The 20,127-nt window shown below is 42.6% G+C and overlaps 1 protein-coding gene across 1 annotated transcript in view; it reads left to right on the top strand.

Annotated features, from left to right (window-relative positions):
• Window positions 1-13,122: 13,122 nt before the first annotated feature.
• The window catches only part of srbd1 (S1 RNA binding domain 1), a 100,121-nt gene continuing 93,116 nt past the window's right edge, over window positions 13,123-20,127 (top strand). Inside the window, 9 exon segments of the mRNA XM_052477979.1 lie at window positions 13,123-13,254; window positions 13,643-13,710; window positions 13,853-14,225; window positions 14,521-14,778; window positions 15,026-15,192; window positions 16,126-16,243; window positions 16,647-16,785; window positions 17,472-17,568; window positions 17,985-18,141. Of these exon segments, the coding sequence (XP_052333939.1) occupies window positions 13,147-13,254; window positions 13,643-13,710; window positions 13,853-14,225; window positions 14,521-14,778; window positions 15,026-15,192; window positions 16,126-16,243; window positions 16,647-16,785; window positions 17,472-17,568; window positions 17,985-18,141 (1,485 nt within the window). The 5' untranslated portion in view covers window positions 13,123-13,146.

A 20,127-nucleotide genomic window follows, 5' to 3' on the forward strand; every position in this document is an offset into this window, starting at 1 on the left:
ACTGACCTGTCACACACTGAAGGTCTATAGGTTCACCACTGTACTAACCTGTCACACTGAAGACATATAGGTTCACCACTGTACTAACCGGTCACACACTGAAGGTCTATAGGTTCACTACTGTACTAACCTGTCACACTGAAGGTCTATAGGTTCCCCACTGTACTAACCTGTCACACTGAAGGTCTATAGGTTCTCCACTTTACTAACCTGTCACGCTGAAGGTCTATAGGTTCCCCACTGTACTAACCTGTCACACACTGAAGGTCTATAGGTTCACTACTGTACTAACCTGTCACACTGAAGGTCTATAGGTTCACTACTGTACTAACCTGTCACACTGAAGGTCTATAGGTTCCCCACTGTACTAACCTGTCACACACTGAAGGTCTATAGGTTCACCACTGTACTAACCTGTCACACTGAAGACATATAGGTTCACCACTGTACTAACCGGTCACACACTGAAGGTCTATAGGTTCACCACTGTACTAACCTGTCACACTGAAGACCTATAGGTTCACCACTGTACTAACCTGTCACACACTGAAGACCTATAGGTTCTCCACTGTACTAACCTGTCACACACTGAAGACTTATAGGTTCACCACTGTACTAACCTGTCACACTGAAGGTCTATAGGTTCACTACTGTACTAACCGGTCACACACTGAAGGTCTATAGGTTCACCACTGTACTAACCTGTCACACTGAAGACCTATAGGTTCACCACTTTACTAACCGGTCACACACTGAAGACCTATAGGTTCACCACTGTACTAACCTGTCACACTGAAGACCTATAGGTTTACCACTGTACTAACCTGTCACACTGAAGACCTATAGGTTCACCACTGTACTAACCTGTCACACACTGAAGACCTATAGGTTCTCCACTGTACTAACCTGTCACACACTGAAGACTTATAGGTTCACCACTGTACTAACCTGTCAAACTGAAGACCTATAGGTTTACCACTGAAGACCTATAGGTTCCCACTGTACTAACCTGTCACACACTGAAGGTCTATAGGTTCACTACTGTACTAACCTGTCACACTGAAGGTCTATAGGTTCACTACTGTACTAACCTGTCACACTGAAGGTCTATAGGTTCCCCACTGTACTAACCTGTCACACACTGAAGCTCTATAGGTTCTCCACTTTACTAACCTGTCACGCTGAAGGTCTATAGGTTCCCCACTGTACTAACCTGTCACACACTGAAGGTCTATAGGTTCACTACTGTACTAACCTGTCACACACTGAAGGTCTATAGGTTCTCCACTGTACTAACCTGTCACGCTGAAGGTCTATAGGTTCCCCACTGTACTAACCTGTCACACACTGAAGGTCTATAGGTTCACCACTGTACTAACCTGTCACACTGAAGGTCTATAGGTTCACCACTGTACTAACCTGTCACATACTGAAGACCTATAGGTTCACCACTGTACTAACCTGTCACACTGAAGACCTATAGGTTCACCACTGTACTAACCTGTCACACACTGAAGGTCTATAGGTTCACCACTGTACTAACCTGTCACACTGAAGACCTATAGGTTCACCGCTGTACTAACTTGTCACACTAAAGGTCCTATAGGTTCACCACTGTACTAACCGGTCACACACTGAAGGTCTATAGGTTCACCACTGTCACACACTGAAGACCTATAGGTTCTCCACTGTACTAACCTGTCACACTGAAGGTCTATAGGTTCACCACTGTCACACACTGAAGACCTATAGGTTCACCACTGTACTAACCTGTCACACTGAAGACCTATAGGTTTACCACTGAAGACCTATAGGTTCCCCACTGTACTAACCTGTCACACTGAAGACCTATAGGTTCACTACTGTACTAACCTGTCACACTGAAGGTCTATAGGTTCACCACTGTCACACACTGAAGACCTATAGGTTCTCCACTGTACTAACCTGTCACACACTGAAGACTTATAGGTTCACCACTGTACTAACCTGTCAAACTGAAGACCTATAGGTTTACCACTGAAGACCTATACGTTTACCACTGAAGACCTATAGGTTCCCACTGTACTAACCTGTCACACACTGAAGGTCTATAGGTTCACTACTGTACTAACCTGTCACACTGAAGGTCTATAGGTTCCCCACTGTACTAACCTGTCACACACTGAAGGTCTATAGGTTCTCCACTTTACTAACCTGTCACGCTGAAGGTCTATAGGTTCCCCACTGTACTAACCTGTCACACACTGAAGGTCTATAGGTTCACCACTGTACTAACCTGTCACACTGAAGACCTATAGGTTCACCACTGTACTAACCGGTCACACACTGAAGACCTATAGGTTCACCACTGTACTAACCTGTCACACTGAAGACCTATAGGTTCACCACTGTACTAACCGGTCACACACTGAAGACCTATAGGTTCACCACTGTACTAACCGGTCACACACTGAAGACCTATAGGTTCACCACTGTACTAACCTGTCACACTGAAGACCTATAGGTTCACCACTGTACTAACCTGTCACACTGAAGACCTATATGTTCTCCACTGTACTAACCTGTCACACTGAAGGTCTATAGGTTCACCACTGTACTAACCTGTCACACTGAAGACCTATAGGTTCACCGCTGTACTAACTTGTCACACTAAAGGTCCTATAGGTTCACCACTGTACTAACCGGTCACACACTGAAGGTCTATAGGTTCACCACTGTCACACACTGAAGACCTATAGGTTCTCCACTGTACTAACCTGTCACACTGAAGGTCTATAGGTTCACCACTGTCACACACTGAAGACCTATAGGTTCACCACTGTACTAACCTGTCACACTGAAGACCTATAGGTTTACCACTGAAGACCTATAGGTTCCCCACTGTACTAACCTGTCACACTGAAGACCTATAGGTTCACTACTGTACTAACCTGTCACACTGAAGGTCTATAGGTTCACCACTGTCACACACTGAAGACCTATAGGTTCTCCACTGTACTAACCTGTCACACACTGAAGACTTATAGGTTCACCACTGTACTAACCTGTCAAACTGAAGACCTATAGGTTTACCACTGAAGACCTATAGGTTCACTACTGTACTAACCTGTCACACTGAAGGTCTATAGGTTCACCACTGTCACACACTGAAGACCTATAGGTTCCCCACTGTACTAACCTGTCACACACTGAAGGTCTATAGGTTCACTACTGTACTAACCTGTCACACTGAAGGTCTATAGGTTCCCCACTGTACTAACCTGTCACACACTGAAGGTCTATAGGTTCTCCACTTTACTAACCTGTCACGCTGAAGGTCTATAGGTTCCCCACTGTACTAACCTGTCACACACTGAAGGTCTATAGGTTCACCACTGTACTAACCTGTCACACTGAAGACCTATAGGTTCACCACTGTACTAACCTGTCACACTGAAGACCTATAGGTTCACCACTGTACTAACCGGTCACACACTGAAGACCTATAGGTTCACCACTGTACTAACCGGTCACACACTGAAGACCTATAGGTTCACCACTGTACTAACCTGTCACACTGAAGACCTATAGGTTCACCACTGTACTAACCTGTCACACACTGAAGACCTATAGGTTCACCACTGTACTAACCTGTCACACACTGAAGACTTATAGGTTCTCCACTTTACTAACCTGTCACGCTGAAGATCTATAGGTTCCCCACTGTACTAACCTGTCACACTGAAGGTCTATAGGTTCACCACTGTACTAACCGGTCACACACTGAAGACCTATAGGTTCACCACTGTACTAACCTGTCACACTGAAGACCTATAGGTTCACCACTGTACTAACCTGTCACACACTGAAGACCTATAGGTTCACCACTGTACTAACCTGTCACACACTGAAGACCTATAGGTTCACCACTGTACTAACCTGACACACACAGAAGACCTATAGGTTCACCACTGTACTAACCTGACACACACTGAAGACCTATAGGTTCACCACTGTCACACACTGAAGACCTATAGGTTCTCCACTGTACTAACCTGTCACGCTGAAGATCTATAGGTTCCCACTGTACTAACCTGTCACACTGAAGGTCTATAGGTTCACCAATGTACTAGCCGGTCACACACTGAAGACCTATAGGTTCACCACTGTACTAACCGGTCACACACTGAAGACCTATAGGTTCACCACTGTACTAACCGGTCACACACTGAAGACCTATAGTTTCACCACTGTCACACACTGAAGACCTATAGTTTCACCACTGTACTAACCTGTCACACACTGAAGACCTATAGGTTCACTACTGTATTAACCTGTCACACTGAAGACCTATAGTTTCACCACTGTACTAACCTGTCACACTGAAGGTCTATAGGTTCACCACTGTCACACACTGAAGACCTATAGGTTCTCCACTGTTCTGACCTGTCACACACTGAAGACCTATAGGTTTACCACTGTACTAACCGGTCACACACTGAAGACCTATAGGTTCTCCACTGTACTAACCGGTCACACACTGAAGACCTATAGGTTCACCACTGTACTAACCGGTCACACACTGAAGACCTATAGTTTCACCACTGTCACACACTGAAGACCTATAGTTTCACCACTGTACTAACCTGTCACACACTGAAGACCTATAGGTTCACTACTGTATTAACCTGTCACACTGAAGGTCTATAGGTTCACCACTGTCACACACTGAAGACCTATAGGTTCTCCACTGTACTAACCTGTCACACTGAAGACTTATAGGTTCACCACTGTACTAACCTGTCACACACTGAAGACTTATAGGTTCACCACTGTACTAACCTGTCACACTGAAGCCCTATAGGTTCACCACTGTACTAACCTGTCACACACTGAAGTCCTATAGGTTCACCACTGTACTAACCTGTCACACACTGAAGACCTATAGGTTCACTACTGTACTAACCTGTCACACTGAAGGTCTACAGGTTCACTACTGTACTAACCTGTCACACTGAAGGTCTATAGATTCACCACTGTACTAACCTGTCACGCTGAAGGTCTATAGGTTCACCACTGTACTAACCTGTCACACACTGAAGACCTATAGATTCACCACTGTACTAACCTGTCACGCTGAAGGTCTATAGGTTCCCCACTGTACTAACCTGTCACACACTGAAGGTCTATAGGTTCACCACTGTCACACACTGAAGACCTATAGTTTCACCACTGTACTAACCTGTCACACTGAAGACCTATAGGGGCCTAGAGAGCAAATCAAGTGCACTATAGGGCTACCGATGGTATATCAGATGGCTCAAATGATCGTGTCTGCAGTAAGGTAGCAGTCATAAAAGAAAGCTATAGCACAGTTAATACTGGGAGAATTAAAACCATGACTAGAGAGAGACTGTCAACTAAAAGAGCAAAGAGGTGCTGCTTTTGTAGGATTGAGTTCATGTTTAAATTCTTACTCAACACTGTCAACATTTTATGAACTGTAAAATGTGCGTTCTTCCAATTTCCACTCAGCGCTACAACAAGCACTGCAGCAGTAATGAATGATTAGTAAAGTGTATCTATAGACTTGCGCTGTTATTATTAGTGGCTTGGGTCTTTTTAATATCAAGGAATATTTTACTTTCTCTGAGTTCATAGGAGTAACAACATGAATTTGTGCAGCATAAATAATGCAGTGCGACTGAGTTCGCAATCAGCTGGCGACTGGAACGAGCTGCAAAAACACTCAAACTGGGCCGTTTTTATCTCCATCTCTTCATTCAAAGACTCAATCATGGACACGCTTACTGACAGTTGTGGCTGCTTCGCGTGATGTATTGTTGTCTCTACCTTTTGCCCTTTGTGCTGTTGTCTGTGCCCAATAATGTTTGTACCATGTTTTGTGCTGCTGCCATGTTGTGTTGCTACCATGTTGTTGTCATGTTGTGTTGCTACGTTTTCATGCGTTGCTGCAATGCTATGTTGTTGTCTTAGGTCTCTCTTTTTGTAGTATTGTGGTGTCTCTCTTATCGTGATGTGTGTTTTGTCCTATATTTTTTTTATTTATTTGAATGCCAGCCCCATCCCCGCAGGAGGCATTTTGCCTTTTGGTAGGCGTTCATTATAAATAAGAATTTGTTCTTAACTGGCTTGCCTAGTTAAATAAAAATCAGCTGAAGGACGGTGTCCATTTTTGGTCAGTGTCAGTGGGGGAACGAGAGAGCGGAGGGATGTTGAGAGGTGGACCCTCAGTCTGCTGCTCTCTCCATTTGCTGAGACTGACCACAGATGCAGGCACCATCATCCCAGTAAAATACAACTATTTAAATGTATGACGACGCAGCGGTGCTTCACAAGTAATACAACAACAGATCTATTACCAGTTTGATCATATAGCCTACCTTAATGTTTTACATATAATTAATAACAAATGTCCAGAACATCAGTACACTGGCAGGGCATTTCAAGCAAAGCCAATATGCAGTGATAATGTATTGGGCCTATAGCTTACTGCTCAGACCTCACTGCTACAGTACTGTTTTTAATTGGTTAATGTTGCATAGGCTTATGTTTTTTTAAGTAATGTTAAAAAAATCTAGGCTTACATTTTGACTCAAACGGTTGGTGACCACTGTTCTGGAGTTTTCCCTGTTAACACTATCAACGTTTCCCTTTACTGTGGCAATTGTGATCTTTTCAACGCAATATTAGACACTTTCAATACAGCATATCGGTCTATAGGTTCACCACTATACTAACCTGTCACACACTGAAGACCTATAGGTTCACCACTGTACTAACCTGTCACACACTGAAGACCTATAGGTTCACCACTGTACTAACCTGTCACACTGAAAGTCTATAGGTTCACCACTGTACTAACCTGTCACACTGAAGGTCTATAGGTTCACCACTGTACTAACCTGTCACACTGAAGGTCTATAGGTTCACCACTGTACTAACATGTCTATAATATATATAAAGACTGTTACAACTTCCCCCGGTCTCTCCTAACTAAAAGTGAGCGTGCAACTTTCCAACAATTTCCCCTAACAGTGAATTAAGGAAATTCTTACAAAGTTAGGATCACCACTTTATTTTAAGAATGTGAAATGTCAGAATATTAGTAGAGCATGATTTATTTCAGATTTTATTTCTATCATCACATTCTCAGTGGGTCAGAAGTTTACATACACTCAATTATTATTTGGTAGCAATGCCTTTAAATTGTTTAACTTGGGTCAAATGTTTCGGGTAGCCTTCCACAAGCTTCCCAAAATAAGTTTGGTTAAATTTCGGCCCATTCCTCCTGACAGAGCTGGTGTAACTGAAGTCAAGTTTGTAGGCCTCCTTGCTCGCCCACGCTTTTTCAGTTCTGCCCACAATTTATTTTATAGGATTGAAGTCAGAGCTTTGTGATGGCCACTCCAATACCTTGACTTTGTTGTCCTTAAGCCATTTTGCCACAACTTTGGAAGTATGCTTGGGGTCATTGTTCATTTGGAAGATCCATTTCCGACCAAGCTTTAACTCCCTGACTGCTGTCTTGAGATGTTGCTTCAATGTATCCACATAATTGTCTTACCTCATGATGCCATCTATTTTGTGAAGTGCACCAGTCTCTCCTGCAGCAAAGCACCACCACAAAATGATGCTACCACCACTGTGCTTCATGGTTGGGATGTTGTTCTTCGGCTTGCAAGCCTCCCCCTTTTCCTCCAAACATAATGATGGTCCGTTCTATTTTTGTTTCCTCAGACCAGAGGACATTTCTCCAAAAAGTTCAATCTTTGTCCCCATGTGCAGTTGCAAACCGTAGTCTGTTTTTTTAATGGAAGTTTTGGAGCAGTGGCTTCTTCCGTGCTGAGCGGCCTTTCAAGTTTTGTTGATATAGGACTCGTTTTACTGTCGATTTAGATACTTTTGTACCTGTTTCCTCCAGCATCTTCACAAGGTCCTTTGCTGTTGTTCTGGGATTGATTTGCACTTTTTGCACCAAAGTATGTTAATCTCTGAGGCAACGCGTCTCCTTCCTGAGCAGTATGATGGTTGCTTGGTCCCATGGTGTTTATACTTGCGTACTATTGTTTGTACAGATGAATGTGGTACCAGCCAACAAGTGCTCAGCATATGTGGGAACTCCTTTAAGACTGTTGGAAAAGCATTCCTGGTGACTACCTCATGAAGCTGGTTGAGAGATTGCCAAGAGTGTGCAAAGCTGTCAAGGCAAAGGGTGGCTACTTTGAAGAATCTAAAATCAATTTTGATTTGTTCAACACTTTTTGGGGGTTACTACATGATTCCATATGTGTTATTTCATAGTTGTGATGTCTTAACTATTATTCTACAATGTAGAAAATAGTAAAAATAAATAAAAACCCTGGAATGAGATGTCAATTTTTCACTGGGACTGTATGTATGTACAGTGGGGCAAAAAAGTATTTAGTCAGCCACCAACTGTGCAAGTTCTCCCACTTAAAGATGAGGCCTGTAATTTTCATCATAGGTACACTTCAACTATGACAGACATAATGAGAAAAAAAATCCAGAAAATCACATTGTAGGATTTTTAATGAATTTATTTGCAAATTATGGTGGAAAATAAGCATTTTGTCAATAACAAAAGTTTCTCAATACTTTGTTATATACCCTTTTTTGGCAATGACAGATGTCAAACGTTTTCTGTAAGTCTTCACAAGTTTTTCACACACTGCTGCTGGTCCTGGTCCCTTTGCAGAAAAACAGCCCCAAAGCATGATGTTTCTACCCCCATGCTTCACAGTAGATATGGTGTTCTTTGGATGCAACTCAGAATTCTTTGTCCTCCAAACACGACGAGTTGAGTTTTTACCAAAAAGTTACATTTTGGTTTCATCTGACTATATGACATTCTCCCAATCTTCTTCTGGATCATCCAAATGCTCTCTAGCAAACTTCAGACGGGCCTGGACATGTACTGGCTTAAGCAGGGGGACACGTCTGGCACTGCAGGACTTGAGTCCTTGGCGGCGTATGTGTTACTGATGGTAGGCTTTGTTACTTTGGTCCCAGCTCTCTGCAGGTCATTCACTAGGTCCCCCCGTGTGGTTCTGGGATTTTTGCTCACCGTTCTTGTGATAATTTTGACCCCACGGGGTGAGATCTTGCGTGGAGTCCCAGATCGAGGGAGATTATCAGTGGTCTTGTATGTCTTCCATTTCCTAGTAATTGCTCCCACAGTTGATTTCTTCAAACCAAGCTGCTTACCTATTGCAGATTCAGTCTTCCCAGCCTGGTGCAGGTCTACAATTTTGTTTCTGGTGTCCTTTGACAGCTCTTTGGTCTTGGCCATAGTGGGGTTTGGAGTGTGACTGTTTTGAGGTTGTGGACAGGTGTCTTTTATACTGATAACAAGTTCAAACAGGTGCCATTAATACAGGTAACGAGTGGAGGACAGAGGAGCCTCTTAAAGAAGAAGTTACAGGTCTGTGAGAGACAGAAATCTTGCTTGTTTGTAGGTTGCCAAATACTTATTTTCCACCATAATTTGCAAATAAATTCATTAAAAATCCTACAATGTGATTTTCTGGATTTTTTCCCCCCTCGTTTTGTCTGTCACAGTTGAAGTGTAACTGTAACGGATGTGAAACGGCTAGCTTAGTTAGCGGTGCGTGCTAAATAGCGTTTCAATTGGTGACGTCACTTGCTCTGAGACCTTGAAGTAGTGGTTCCCCTTGCTCTGCAAGGGCCGTGGCTTTTGTGGAGCGATGGGTAACGATGCTTCGTGGGTGTCAGTTGTTGATGTGTGCAGAGGGTCCCTGGTTTGCGCCCGGGTATGGGCGAGGGGACGGTTTAAAGTTAAACTGTTACATAACTATGATAAATTACAGGCCGCTCTCATCTTTAAGTGGGAGAACTTGCACAATTGGTGGCTGACTAAATACTTTTTTGCCCCAGTATATATTTATGTATATGCCATTCATTCATACAAGGATACACTTTCATGCTCGGGTTAGGACCTCCATATTGTAGCTTATAGAGACCACAATCTACTGTAGTTAAGATACAAACATCATGAAGCATATAACACAATCAATTCATTTGACTTCATGAAAATATGTTTTTTGGACCTAACTTGCATGTCACTTTTTCCATGTGGTCTTTCTCCATTAAATGATGACCTCTTCCTGAATATTTGGTCACATTATTAAGTTTCCTAGAAACAAGGGGTTGCTCAACTAATCCTTTGGCTCAATTTACCCCACTCTCCCATTGAAGAACTATAAATCAAACACTTAATCCAGATGTAGCCTGTTGTAAAAAAGGCAATAGGGTCAATATAGTAAGGATTTTTTGAAATACGCTTAAATAGGTGCCTAAAAATGTTGCCTTTTCTCATTAGATATTTTGCATTCTGCATTTTAGTGTAGCTCAGAGTAATATTCTTTGGAATATAATTTCCTATTATTGCCAAAATCTGTTGCCCAATCATTTTAGTGACTCTGGTCCTTTAAATGTGATTCAGAATAGACTACACCATTTTCATCATAGGGTGTTTTTCTCGTTGTGAGTACTAATACACTGAAGTACATTTCCGTACAATGTTAGTTACTATAATACAACGTTTTATAAGTAGTATATTGTAAATAGTTGATATGACTTAGTGTCCCTCTGTAGAAATAGATTGACGGAAGTGATCCTAAACTATGATTGGATGAGCCCTATCCACGTCACGTGTTGGCGGAAGTAGCAAGAGCATCGTTTGCAACATGGCTGTAATTGCTTAGAAGCTCTTCCAATTGAAAAACACTATCAACGTGAGTAGCTTGTTGTATGTACTGTTGTTTAACAAACTGCTAAATATATTTTCATCGTCAATGCAACACTAACCAATGTTTTCATAATGTAGCTATAGGCCTAGCTAGCTACGCCGAGGGAGACAAATCACTCTGGTGACACTCGCGCCAGATTTGAATGAATGATGCTACCCGGCCGTTATCTTAAATTAATACAAATTGTAATTTAAATGGATAGTTGCGGGACGAAGCTACCCGGCCGTAGCAGAGGTTGGGCCAGGGGTATTTTGCATGCGAAGTGCAACGTGTTCAACTACTAGTTATTTAACTGCAGGCCTCTGCAACCAATACTGTTATAATCATAGCTATTACACTAGAGACACGACGAACTTTTTCCACGAGAATGACAGAGCGTTCCATTTCCATCATAACGGTCGTGCTATCAGAGATCCTTAGTACGTCCCTAAACCTCATTGAAGTAAAAAATGGTTAGGTCGTGCTATCAGAGATCCTTAGTACGTCCCTAACCCTCATTGAAGTAAAAAATGGTTAGGCAAGGTTTAAGGTTAGTGCATATGGACATCTCAAGTATCCCGTATTGGGTACTAACGTTAGCTTGGAACTACCCTCTTCGAACTGGGGTGTAATCTTTGCGCCGATTCTGTTGCAAAACGTTTTGGAAAAGAAACCATTCACTCCAAAAGTAAAACGAGAGTTTATATGGGACAAAATCAGGTAGGTCCCTCCCCGTTTCGTTCCGTTTGCAGTTTGATACTTAAACGGTAATTGGTTTCCGTAATCAATACACACACACACCTGATGCTCTCCTGAAAATAAGTAGTCCTAGTATGTGGTGTTATGTTGTATAGTATACATGCTGATCATTGCTCCCCATATTGCTACCAAGTTCCCCAGTTATCTGTGTAACTCAAGTTTATTATGTATCTACAGTTTGTACATGTATTTTGTTTTTGAGTGCTTACTGTGTATTTGTTCTTGTTTGTTTCCGTTTCTCGGGCTCTAACGTACTATGAGGCGCAGACGTGTGCGTGGTTTTGAGTGGTCAAGGTATATCTACCTGCCTCTACCAGTGTCCTGTAAGGGCTGATGGGGAGAGTGTGTGGGTACTTATTAAATACAGCCATCTCAGTAGGCCTAGGACTACCAGTAGGCCAAGGGCAGGAGTAGAGGCTATTTAGAAAATCTGGTTAAATGTGTATTAGCCTACATACAGTCCCAGTCAAAAGTGTGGACACACCTACTCATCTAAGGGTTTTTCTTTATTTTACTATTTTCTACATTGTAGAATAATAGTGAAGATATCAAAACTATGAAATAACACACATGGAATCATGTAGAAACCAAAAAAAGTGTTAAACAAATCAAGATTTATTTGAGATTCTTCAATGTAGCCACCCTTTGCCTTGATGACAGCTTTGCACACTCTCGGTAGTCTCTCAACCAGCTTCATGAGGTAGTCACCTGGAATGCATTTCAATTAACAGGTGTGCCTTGGAAAAAGTTAATTTGGGGATTGTCTTTCCTTAATGTGTTTGAGCTGTGTTGGGACAAGGTAGGGGTGGTATACAGAAGATAGGCCTGTTTGGTAAAAGACGAAGTCCATATTATGGCAAGAACAGCTCAAATAAGCAAAGCGAAACGACAGTCCATCGTTACTTTAAGACATGAAGGTCAGTCAATCCGGGAAATTTAAATAACTTTTAACGTTTCTTCAAGTGCTGTCACAAAAACCATCAAGCGCTTTGATAAAACTGGCTCTCATGAGGACCGCCACAGGAAAGGAAGACCCAGAGTTACCTCTGCTGCAGAGGATAAGTTCATTAGAGTTACCAGCCTCAGAATTTGCAGCCCAAATAAATGCTTCTCAGAGTTCAAGTAACAGACACATCTCAACATCGACTGTTCAGAGGACTGCATGAATCAGACCTTCATGGTCAAATTGCTGCAAAGAAACCACTACTAAAGGACACCAATAATAAGAAGAGACTTTCTTGGGCCTAGAAACACGAGCTATGGACATTAGACTGGTGGAGATCTGTGATTTTTGGTTCCAACCGCCCTGTCTTTGTGAGACGCAAAGTAGGTGAACGGATGATCTCCGCATGTGTGGTTCCCACCATGAAGTATGGAAGAGGAGGTGTGATGGTGTGGGGGTGCTTTGCTGGTGACACTGTCTGTGATTTATTTAGAATTCAAGGCACACTTAACCAGCATGGCTACCACAGCATTCTGCAGCGATATGCCACCCCATTTGGCTTGCATTTAGTGGGACTATCATTTGTTTTTCAGCAGGACAATTACCCAACACACCTCAAGGCTGCGTAAGGGCTATTTGACCAAGGAGGAGAGTGATGGAGTGCTGCATCAGATGACCTGGGCTCTACAATCACCCAACCTCATCCCAATTGAGATGTTTTGGGATGAGTTGGACTGCAGAGTGAAGGAAAAACAGCCAACAAGTGCTCATTCATTATATGTGAGAACTCATTCAAGACTGTTGAAAAAGAATTCCAGGTGAAGCTGGTTGAGAGATTGCGAAGAGTGTGCAAAGCAGTCATCAAGGCAAAGGGTGGCTACTTTGAAAAATCTAAAATATATTTTGATTAACACTTTTTTTTGCTTGCTACATGATTCCATATGTGTTATTTCATAGTTTTGATGTCTTCAATGTTATTCTACAATGTAGATAATAGTAAAAATAAAGAACCCTTGAATGAGTAGGTGTTTCAACTTTTGACTGGTACTGTATATGACACAGCAGTATTGATAGTGTTGGCTTAGGCTATTACGCCTTTGTTTGATTTGACAGTAAGAGTGGGTTTGGTAATGGTTAAAAATGAAATGTTGATTATATCTCTCACCAGATGCAACGTCGAACTCGCACAGTTAAAGTCTACACGGAAAAGACAACGGATGGAGATTCCGATGAATTGTGAGTTTTTTTTAACATAAGTCAGGAATCGTGTATGGAATTCATTTGATAAAAAATGTTGTTTTGTGTGTATTCTAAAGCTTCTATATTCACAGTTTCCCTTTTGATCAGTTTTCCATAACACAAGCCTCTTTTCCCTTAGTAGTCCACACACTCAGTCAGCGAGTGAAGATGAGATTGAAGAATGGCAGCCAGAATCCAAGGCCCCCAAGAGGCAGCAGAAAGCTCAGCCAAGCGAGAAGAAACCAGCGGTGAAGAGGCAGGCTAAACCTAAAGAGCCCAAGGAATCCAAACCCAAAGCCCCACGCAAACCAGTGGAGAGGAAGCCCCGAGCTCCCAGAGCCCCTAAAGAACCCAAACCCCCTAAAGAACCCAAACCCCCTAAAGCTCCCAGAGCAACAAAAGGAGGTAAAAAGCAGCAAGCTCTGTTAAAGGAAAAGGCTGGAGGAGCCAATCAGACTAACTCCATCTGTGATGCAGCGGAGTCACAGCAGTCAGCCAGGGTCAAGGAGGAGGTAAGAGTCATGGAAACTCTCCCTGTTTAGTAAGCTTTTATTACGCTAGTAACAATATTGTGTTCATTTGGTTAGACATTACTTGCTTTGCAATTGCATTAATGGAGTTGAGTGGTTTTTGTTATTACAGTGGAATAGGGACTTAGTGGTACAGTGTAATACAAACTGCTCAACATGATTTCTATGAAATTACTACACATTTGGCTGTACATAATGGTGGACACCTCACTGACTGACTTCACCGCTTGTTATATCAGGTAAGTGTTTATATACTCCTCCAATGGATGTCTTTCAGAGACTGTCCTTCATTGTGCCTGATGGATCCTGCAACGACAACATGTCCAGAGCAGAGGGCGGGTGGTCCGAGGGGCCGTCCTCCAGCCATCAGCCTTATGGGGGGAAGAAGGAAGAGCCTGAGGAGGACTTCACGTTTGATGAGCCTTCTCTGAAGAGACAGAAGACCAGCAGTGCCCCTCAGGGCAGGCCCACCAGACTGCCCACTTCAGGAAGAGCCTTTGGAGAAGACCTGAACATGAACTGGGACCTTATTCAAGTAAGTCCTTTGAGTAATTCAACAACAAACCATCATTTTCAGCTCTAACCTAAATAAACTGAACAGTTGCTTTACTGTTGTGCCAAACCACCAAATATGTAAATAGCTGGTCTGGCTGAATGGCACCCTAAAATTGTCTGCAAAATAGTTGACCATTGCAATCAATGTGTTTCCTCATTAATGTAGTATTATTCACATGGTACTTTGATTCTTCTGTGATGCAGCATTCTCCTCTGTGTGTTGTCAGTTGCTGTCTGAGAGGACAGGAGTGGAGCAGTGGGTGTGTCTGAACATTTCCCAGCTCTTCAGAGAGGAGAACACCATTCCCTTTATAGTGCGCTACAGGAAAGAGATGATCAACCACTTGGACGCAGATGCCGTGAGGGACGTGCAGCTGGTGCTGGAGGAGATCTAGTGAGGAACTTATTAGTGGGGTGCTATACCAGTTTATTAGACTGGAATAGAAAATACTTATTTAACTTGTTTATTTGACTTCACCATAAGTAACTTAAGATAATCAATCAAATATTTCATAGTAGCCAGTGGTGTAAAGTACTTAAGTAAAAAATACTTGAAAGCACTAAGCACTAAGTTGTTTTTGGGGGTTATCTGTACTGTTATCTGTATTACTTTTACTTCACTACATTCCTAAAGAAAATATTGTACTTTTTACTCCATACATTTTCCTTGACATCCAAAAGTACTCATTACATTTTGAATGCTTAGCAGAACAGGAAAATGGTGTCATTCACACACTTATCATGAGAACATCCCTGGTTATTCCTACGGCCTGTGATATGGTGGACTCACTAAACACATGCTTTGTTTGTAAATGATGGTCAGAGCATGCCCCTGGCTGTCTGTAAATTTAAAAAACAAGAAAATGGTGCGGCCTGGTTTGCTTTACATAAAGAATTTGAAAAGATTTGTACTTTTACGTTTGATACTTAAGTATATTTTAGCAATTACATTTACTTTTGATACGCAAGTATATTTAAAACCAAATACTTTTAGAATTTTACTGAAGTACTATTCGGTGACTCACTTTTACTTGAGTCATTTTGTATTAAATGTACTTTTACTCAAGTATGACAGTTGGGTACTTTTTCCACCTCTGATACCCTGCATACTGTATATTTGTATGTCTGCATAAATAACTGTTACAACCAGTCAGTGCAATAACAGATAATCTCGGTTAGATGGCGACAATCCGACAAGTTGGGTATTATTATAGTTGCCAATTGTTTTTGTGTGTGTATTTCATCTGTTTTTCTGTGTGTGTTTCTGTATTAGTGTGTATGTGTGTCCATGCATGTTTTCATCTGTGTGATCCTGTGATCTTTCTAGTGCACTGGTGAAGAAGACGCACACTATCAGTCAGACTCTTAAGAAGGAGGGAGTCCTGACTGCTGAGCTGGAACAGGCTCTGAGGAACTGCAGGACTACTGATGAACTGGACCACATGGTGAGTCAGAGCAGTCTACTTAGGGTTGCAAAGGGATGGAATGTTACCGGTAGTTTTTTAATTTTTTATTTACCAGTAAACTACTGGAATTCTGGTAACTTTCAAGGATTTTTTTGGGAGTTTTCATATTTGATATATTTAGCTGTAAAGCATTATCCTAAATATAACCCATGAACTTCATGAATACTGTTAATGTTTAATATTTTTCCACAGTTTATCAAAATTACCTATTAATTACCAACATTTCAGAAAATTCCAACTTTGGTAAATTACAGGGAGTTTTTCAACTCAGAACTGGACAGTGCATGTATGTGATCTGGACCTGAACTGGAACATGTGATGACTGACTCACTCACTGCCTGATGGAATATCCTCTCTCTGATGTGTGCTTGTACCCCTGCAGTATGCACCCTACAAGAAAGGCAGCAAGCTGAGCAAGGCCCGTCGTGCCAAGCAGCTGGGCCTGGAGTCTGCTGCCCAGGCCCTGCTACAGAGTCCTCACACTCTGGACCTGAGAGCCTGGGTCAAACCTGGGACTGAAGGTACACACATTATACTGCCAATGGTACTGAATTCCCTGTTGGAAGATTCCCGGATTTCCTGCTTATCTACTTCTAATTGTAGGAATCTTCCAATCAGGATTTCAGGAAAACCAGGACATTTGGGGAAAGAATTTTGCAACCCTAGCCCTGTGTCTCACACCTCACATTAGCCAGCTGGGCTAATCTGCAGCAACTCCAGTTCTTTGCCATTATTAGTTACCATGATTTTAAAGAATTGGTCACAAGAGGGCAGCGAAGGTCTATGAAAGGGGACCACAATGGGGATGCTTTGGCTAAATATCATTTCTCCCAACCCCCCTCCGTAAGATACGGTTGATTGCACTTCCAGTGAAATTGAATGTATGGTAATCCAGTATAATGCCATTGCTGATGAAAATACATTTCCATTAGACCTATAATACTGGACATGCGCTCTCAGAATTCAGCACATAACGTTGTTGATCTTTGGACACCGGGTTTGCTTTGAGTAACACAGTCAAACCTTTTACATACTGTACAGGGGAAGTATTGATGTTAGTTTCTGTAGAATAACATTTTACTGCTCAAATCTCCCAGTATGCTGTCCCACTGATACCATAGTGTTAGTGCTACAACTAGTTTATTACTGTGTTCATATCCTAATGTGAATTATATATACATAATTTCTGCATGTGTCTGCCCCACAGGTTTGTCCACCTTGGAGGAGGTGTCGACCGGAGTGGAGCAGATTTTGGCTGATATGATTGCTAAAGACGGAGAGACTCTGACCCATATAAGATCGCTGTAAGAACTTTCTCCTTCTCTCCCTCTTTGCCTTCCACACTATGTACAGAATTGTGTTCCCCACTCCATCTGTTCCCCGTCTCCAATCATTGTTTCAGCTAAACCTGCGATCTAGCTGGTAATAAGTACTCTGTGACACTTCTTGGCATCTGTGTGTGTGCATAGATATTTCAAACTTTTGAACGTTATTTACAGTGTTACGGTTATCTCTCTCTCTCGGTGTGTCTCTCTCTCTCTCTGTCTCTCTCTCTCTCTCTCTGTGTCTCTCTCTCTCTCTCTGTGTCTCTCTCTGTGTCTCTCTCTCTCTCTGTGTCTCTCTCTGTGTCTCTCTCTCTCTCTGTGTCTCTCTCTCTCTCTCTCTCTCTCTCTCTCTCTCTCTCTCTCTCTCTCTCTCTCTCCTCTCTCCTCTCTCTCAGATGTGATCAAAGCCTGGTGATGCTCCAGTCGTCTGTGTCTAAGACAGCCCTGAAGGAGCAGCAGAAAGAGGGTCACCAGGGGAAGCCCAAAGACATTGACAAGTTCCACCTGTACTGTGACTTCACCTGCAACGTGCAGCGTATTCAACACCACCAGGTGAGTCCGAGACAGACCCCTCAGCCAGTAGCAGGGAAATGGCTTTCTCATTTCTATAAGTCCAGCACTAATCATTCATTCACGTCAATGTCTTCAATGACAAGATGCATTATTTCCATCCATTACACACTAAACCACATTCAGTATCTAACACTGGTGAACACCTGTCTTGATGCCTATGATACATTAGTAGAACCGCATAGTATTCAATGTGCTAATAGTCAACTGTTTGGACTATGGTATGAAATGTGTACAAAGCATTTCATGTTTACGTCTCTTTGTCCACTGAGCCCCAAACTGTTTATGTAAAAATGAGTGATCTTTGAGTAATATTGTAAGATCACTGTGAGTTTAACTCTGGCAGTGCTTGGTATTTCCCTCAGCCCCCTCCCTGCGTGCCACTTCTGAATGCTAGTCACGTCAGGCGAGGTTAACCATGCCCCCGTCCCACTCAACCTGCCCCCCACCTTTTCCTGTGGCAGCTTGGTTACTCAGAGTTGGTCCGGGGCCACATGTCACAGTGGGTCTGTCACGGGCGCACCCTGCCCTCCTCCTTTCCTCTCGCCCCGGTCTGTGTCCCCCCAGTCATTCCCTCTCTGCTCCTCTTAACATATGTGACATGTCCCCCGCCGATGTGCCATTGGATTAGGGCCTGAGATTGACAGGCGTTCCTCCACCGTGACAGCAGCTCACTGCCCTGAGAGACAAAAGGGAGAGAGCGAGGGAAGGAGGTAGAGCGAGAGAGAGAGCGATAGAGTGAATGAGTGAGTGGCAGCTGCGGATGAGTGGTGCATAGCTGCAGTCATGGTGTTGGCCTTTCCATTCAGGCGCTTGTGCGTTCTAGTCGAGAGCAGCCCACTCTGCAAGCGACATTGTTAATTTTGTGACGCGGAATTGTCACTGAGTGTTAATTTCTCCAGCAGTGACCTGCTAGCTGTTGGATTCCGGCAAAAATGAACCTTTTCTTGGCGTCATGTTTAAAGGGGAAAGGTTGTTGTATGTGTTGTGACAGGAGGCATGTGTACGCACATACAGTACTCGCTGTTTAATTTAGCACATTAGGCTAGCCGCAGTCAGGCAGGCGGTCAGGCAGGCGGTCAGGCAGGCAGTGCATTAAGGGTGTTAAGTTGTGGTATGTATTTATGCAGCTGGGTACAGAAGCTCCTGGAGATAACACTTAGTTATATAATTAGTTGATTCTAAATGGTGTTGTTTTAATGGATTGAAAAAATGCATTTCTGTTGAAACATCACTTTTTTTCAAATAGTTTATAAACATAGGCACTAAAAGTATGATTGATCATCTATATATATATATATATATATATATATATATATATATACATATATTTGTGATAACTCTATTCTTCATCTGTACTGTGAAGGTATTTAGACAGTGGAGAGTTGATATTTCTAAAGACCACTGAGTTTCTATTTCCTCTGGACTTCTAGACATTGTCCTTTTGCAGGGAATTACTGTCAGCCTGCACATAACCAACTACACAGTACACAACCATTCTTACAGATTGTCAAATGGCAGTTGAAGTTGTATGCCGTTTGGAATGTATTATCCAATATCACATTCAATTTGTCCAACATTTTAACTCTCTTGAAGTGCAGAAACAAACTGTATAATTACTTTTAATGAGTGCAGGTGCAGTGGAACGAAAATAAGTAAAAGGGGAAATCTGCATTTAACAGTCAGTATCAATTCCATCGGTTTACACAGGTATTTAAGACCTGACGGAACACTCAAAAGAAACACTATCACAATGATGTATTAATGTACACACACCACATTGTAGAGTAGGTGTGACTGTCTACCCTGTGCGTGCCTGGTCCTCCCTGTGATTGACAGGCGTGATGGTGGAGAGGTGAAGTGGGTACGGTCAGCAGTACTGCGGCCCTGCGTTGTGACCGGTGTGTTCCCGGGGTGACCGATGCGTTGTGACAGGGCTGGTGTCAGGTGACCAGCTGGCCTGATTGA

The sequence above is a fragment of the Oncorhynchus keta genome, chromosome 24 (assembly GCF_023373465.1).
Source record: "Oncorhynchus keta strain PuntledgeMale-10-30-2019 chromosome 24, Oket_V2, whole genome shotgun sequence".
NCBI lineage: Eukaryota > Metazoa > Chordata > Actinopteri > Salmoniformes > Salmonidae > Oncorhynchus > Oncorhynchus keta.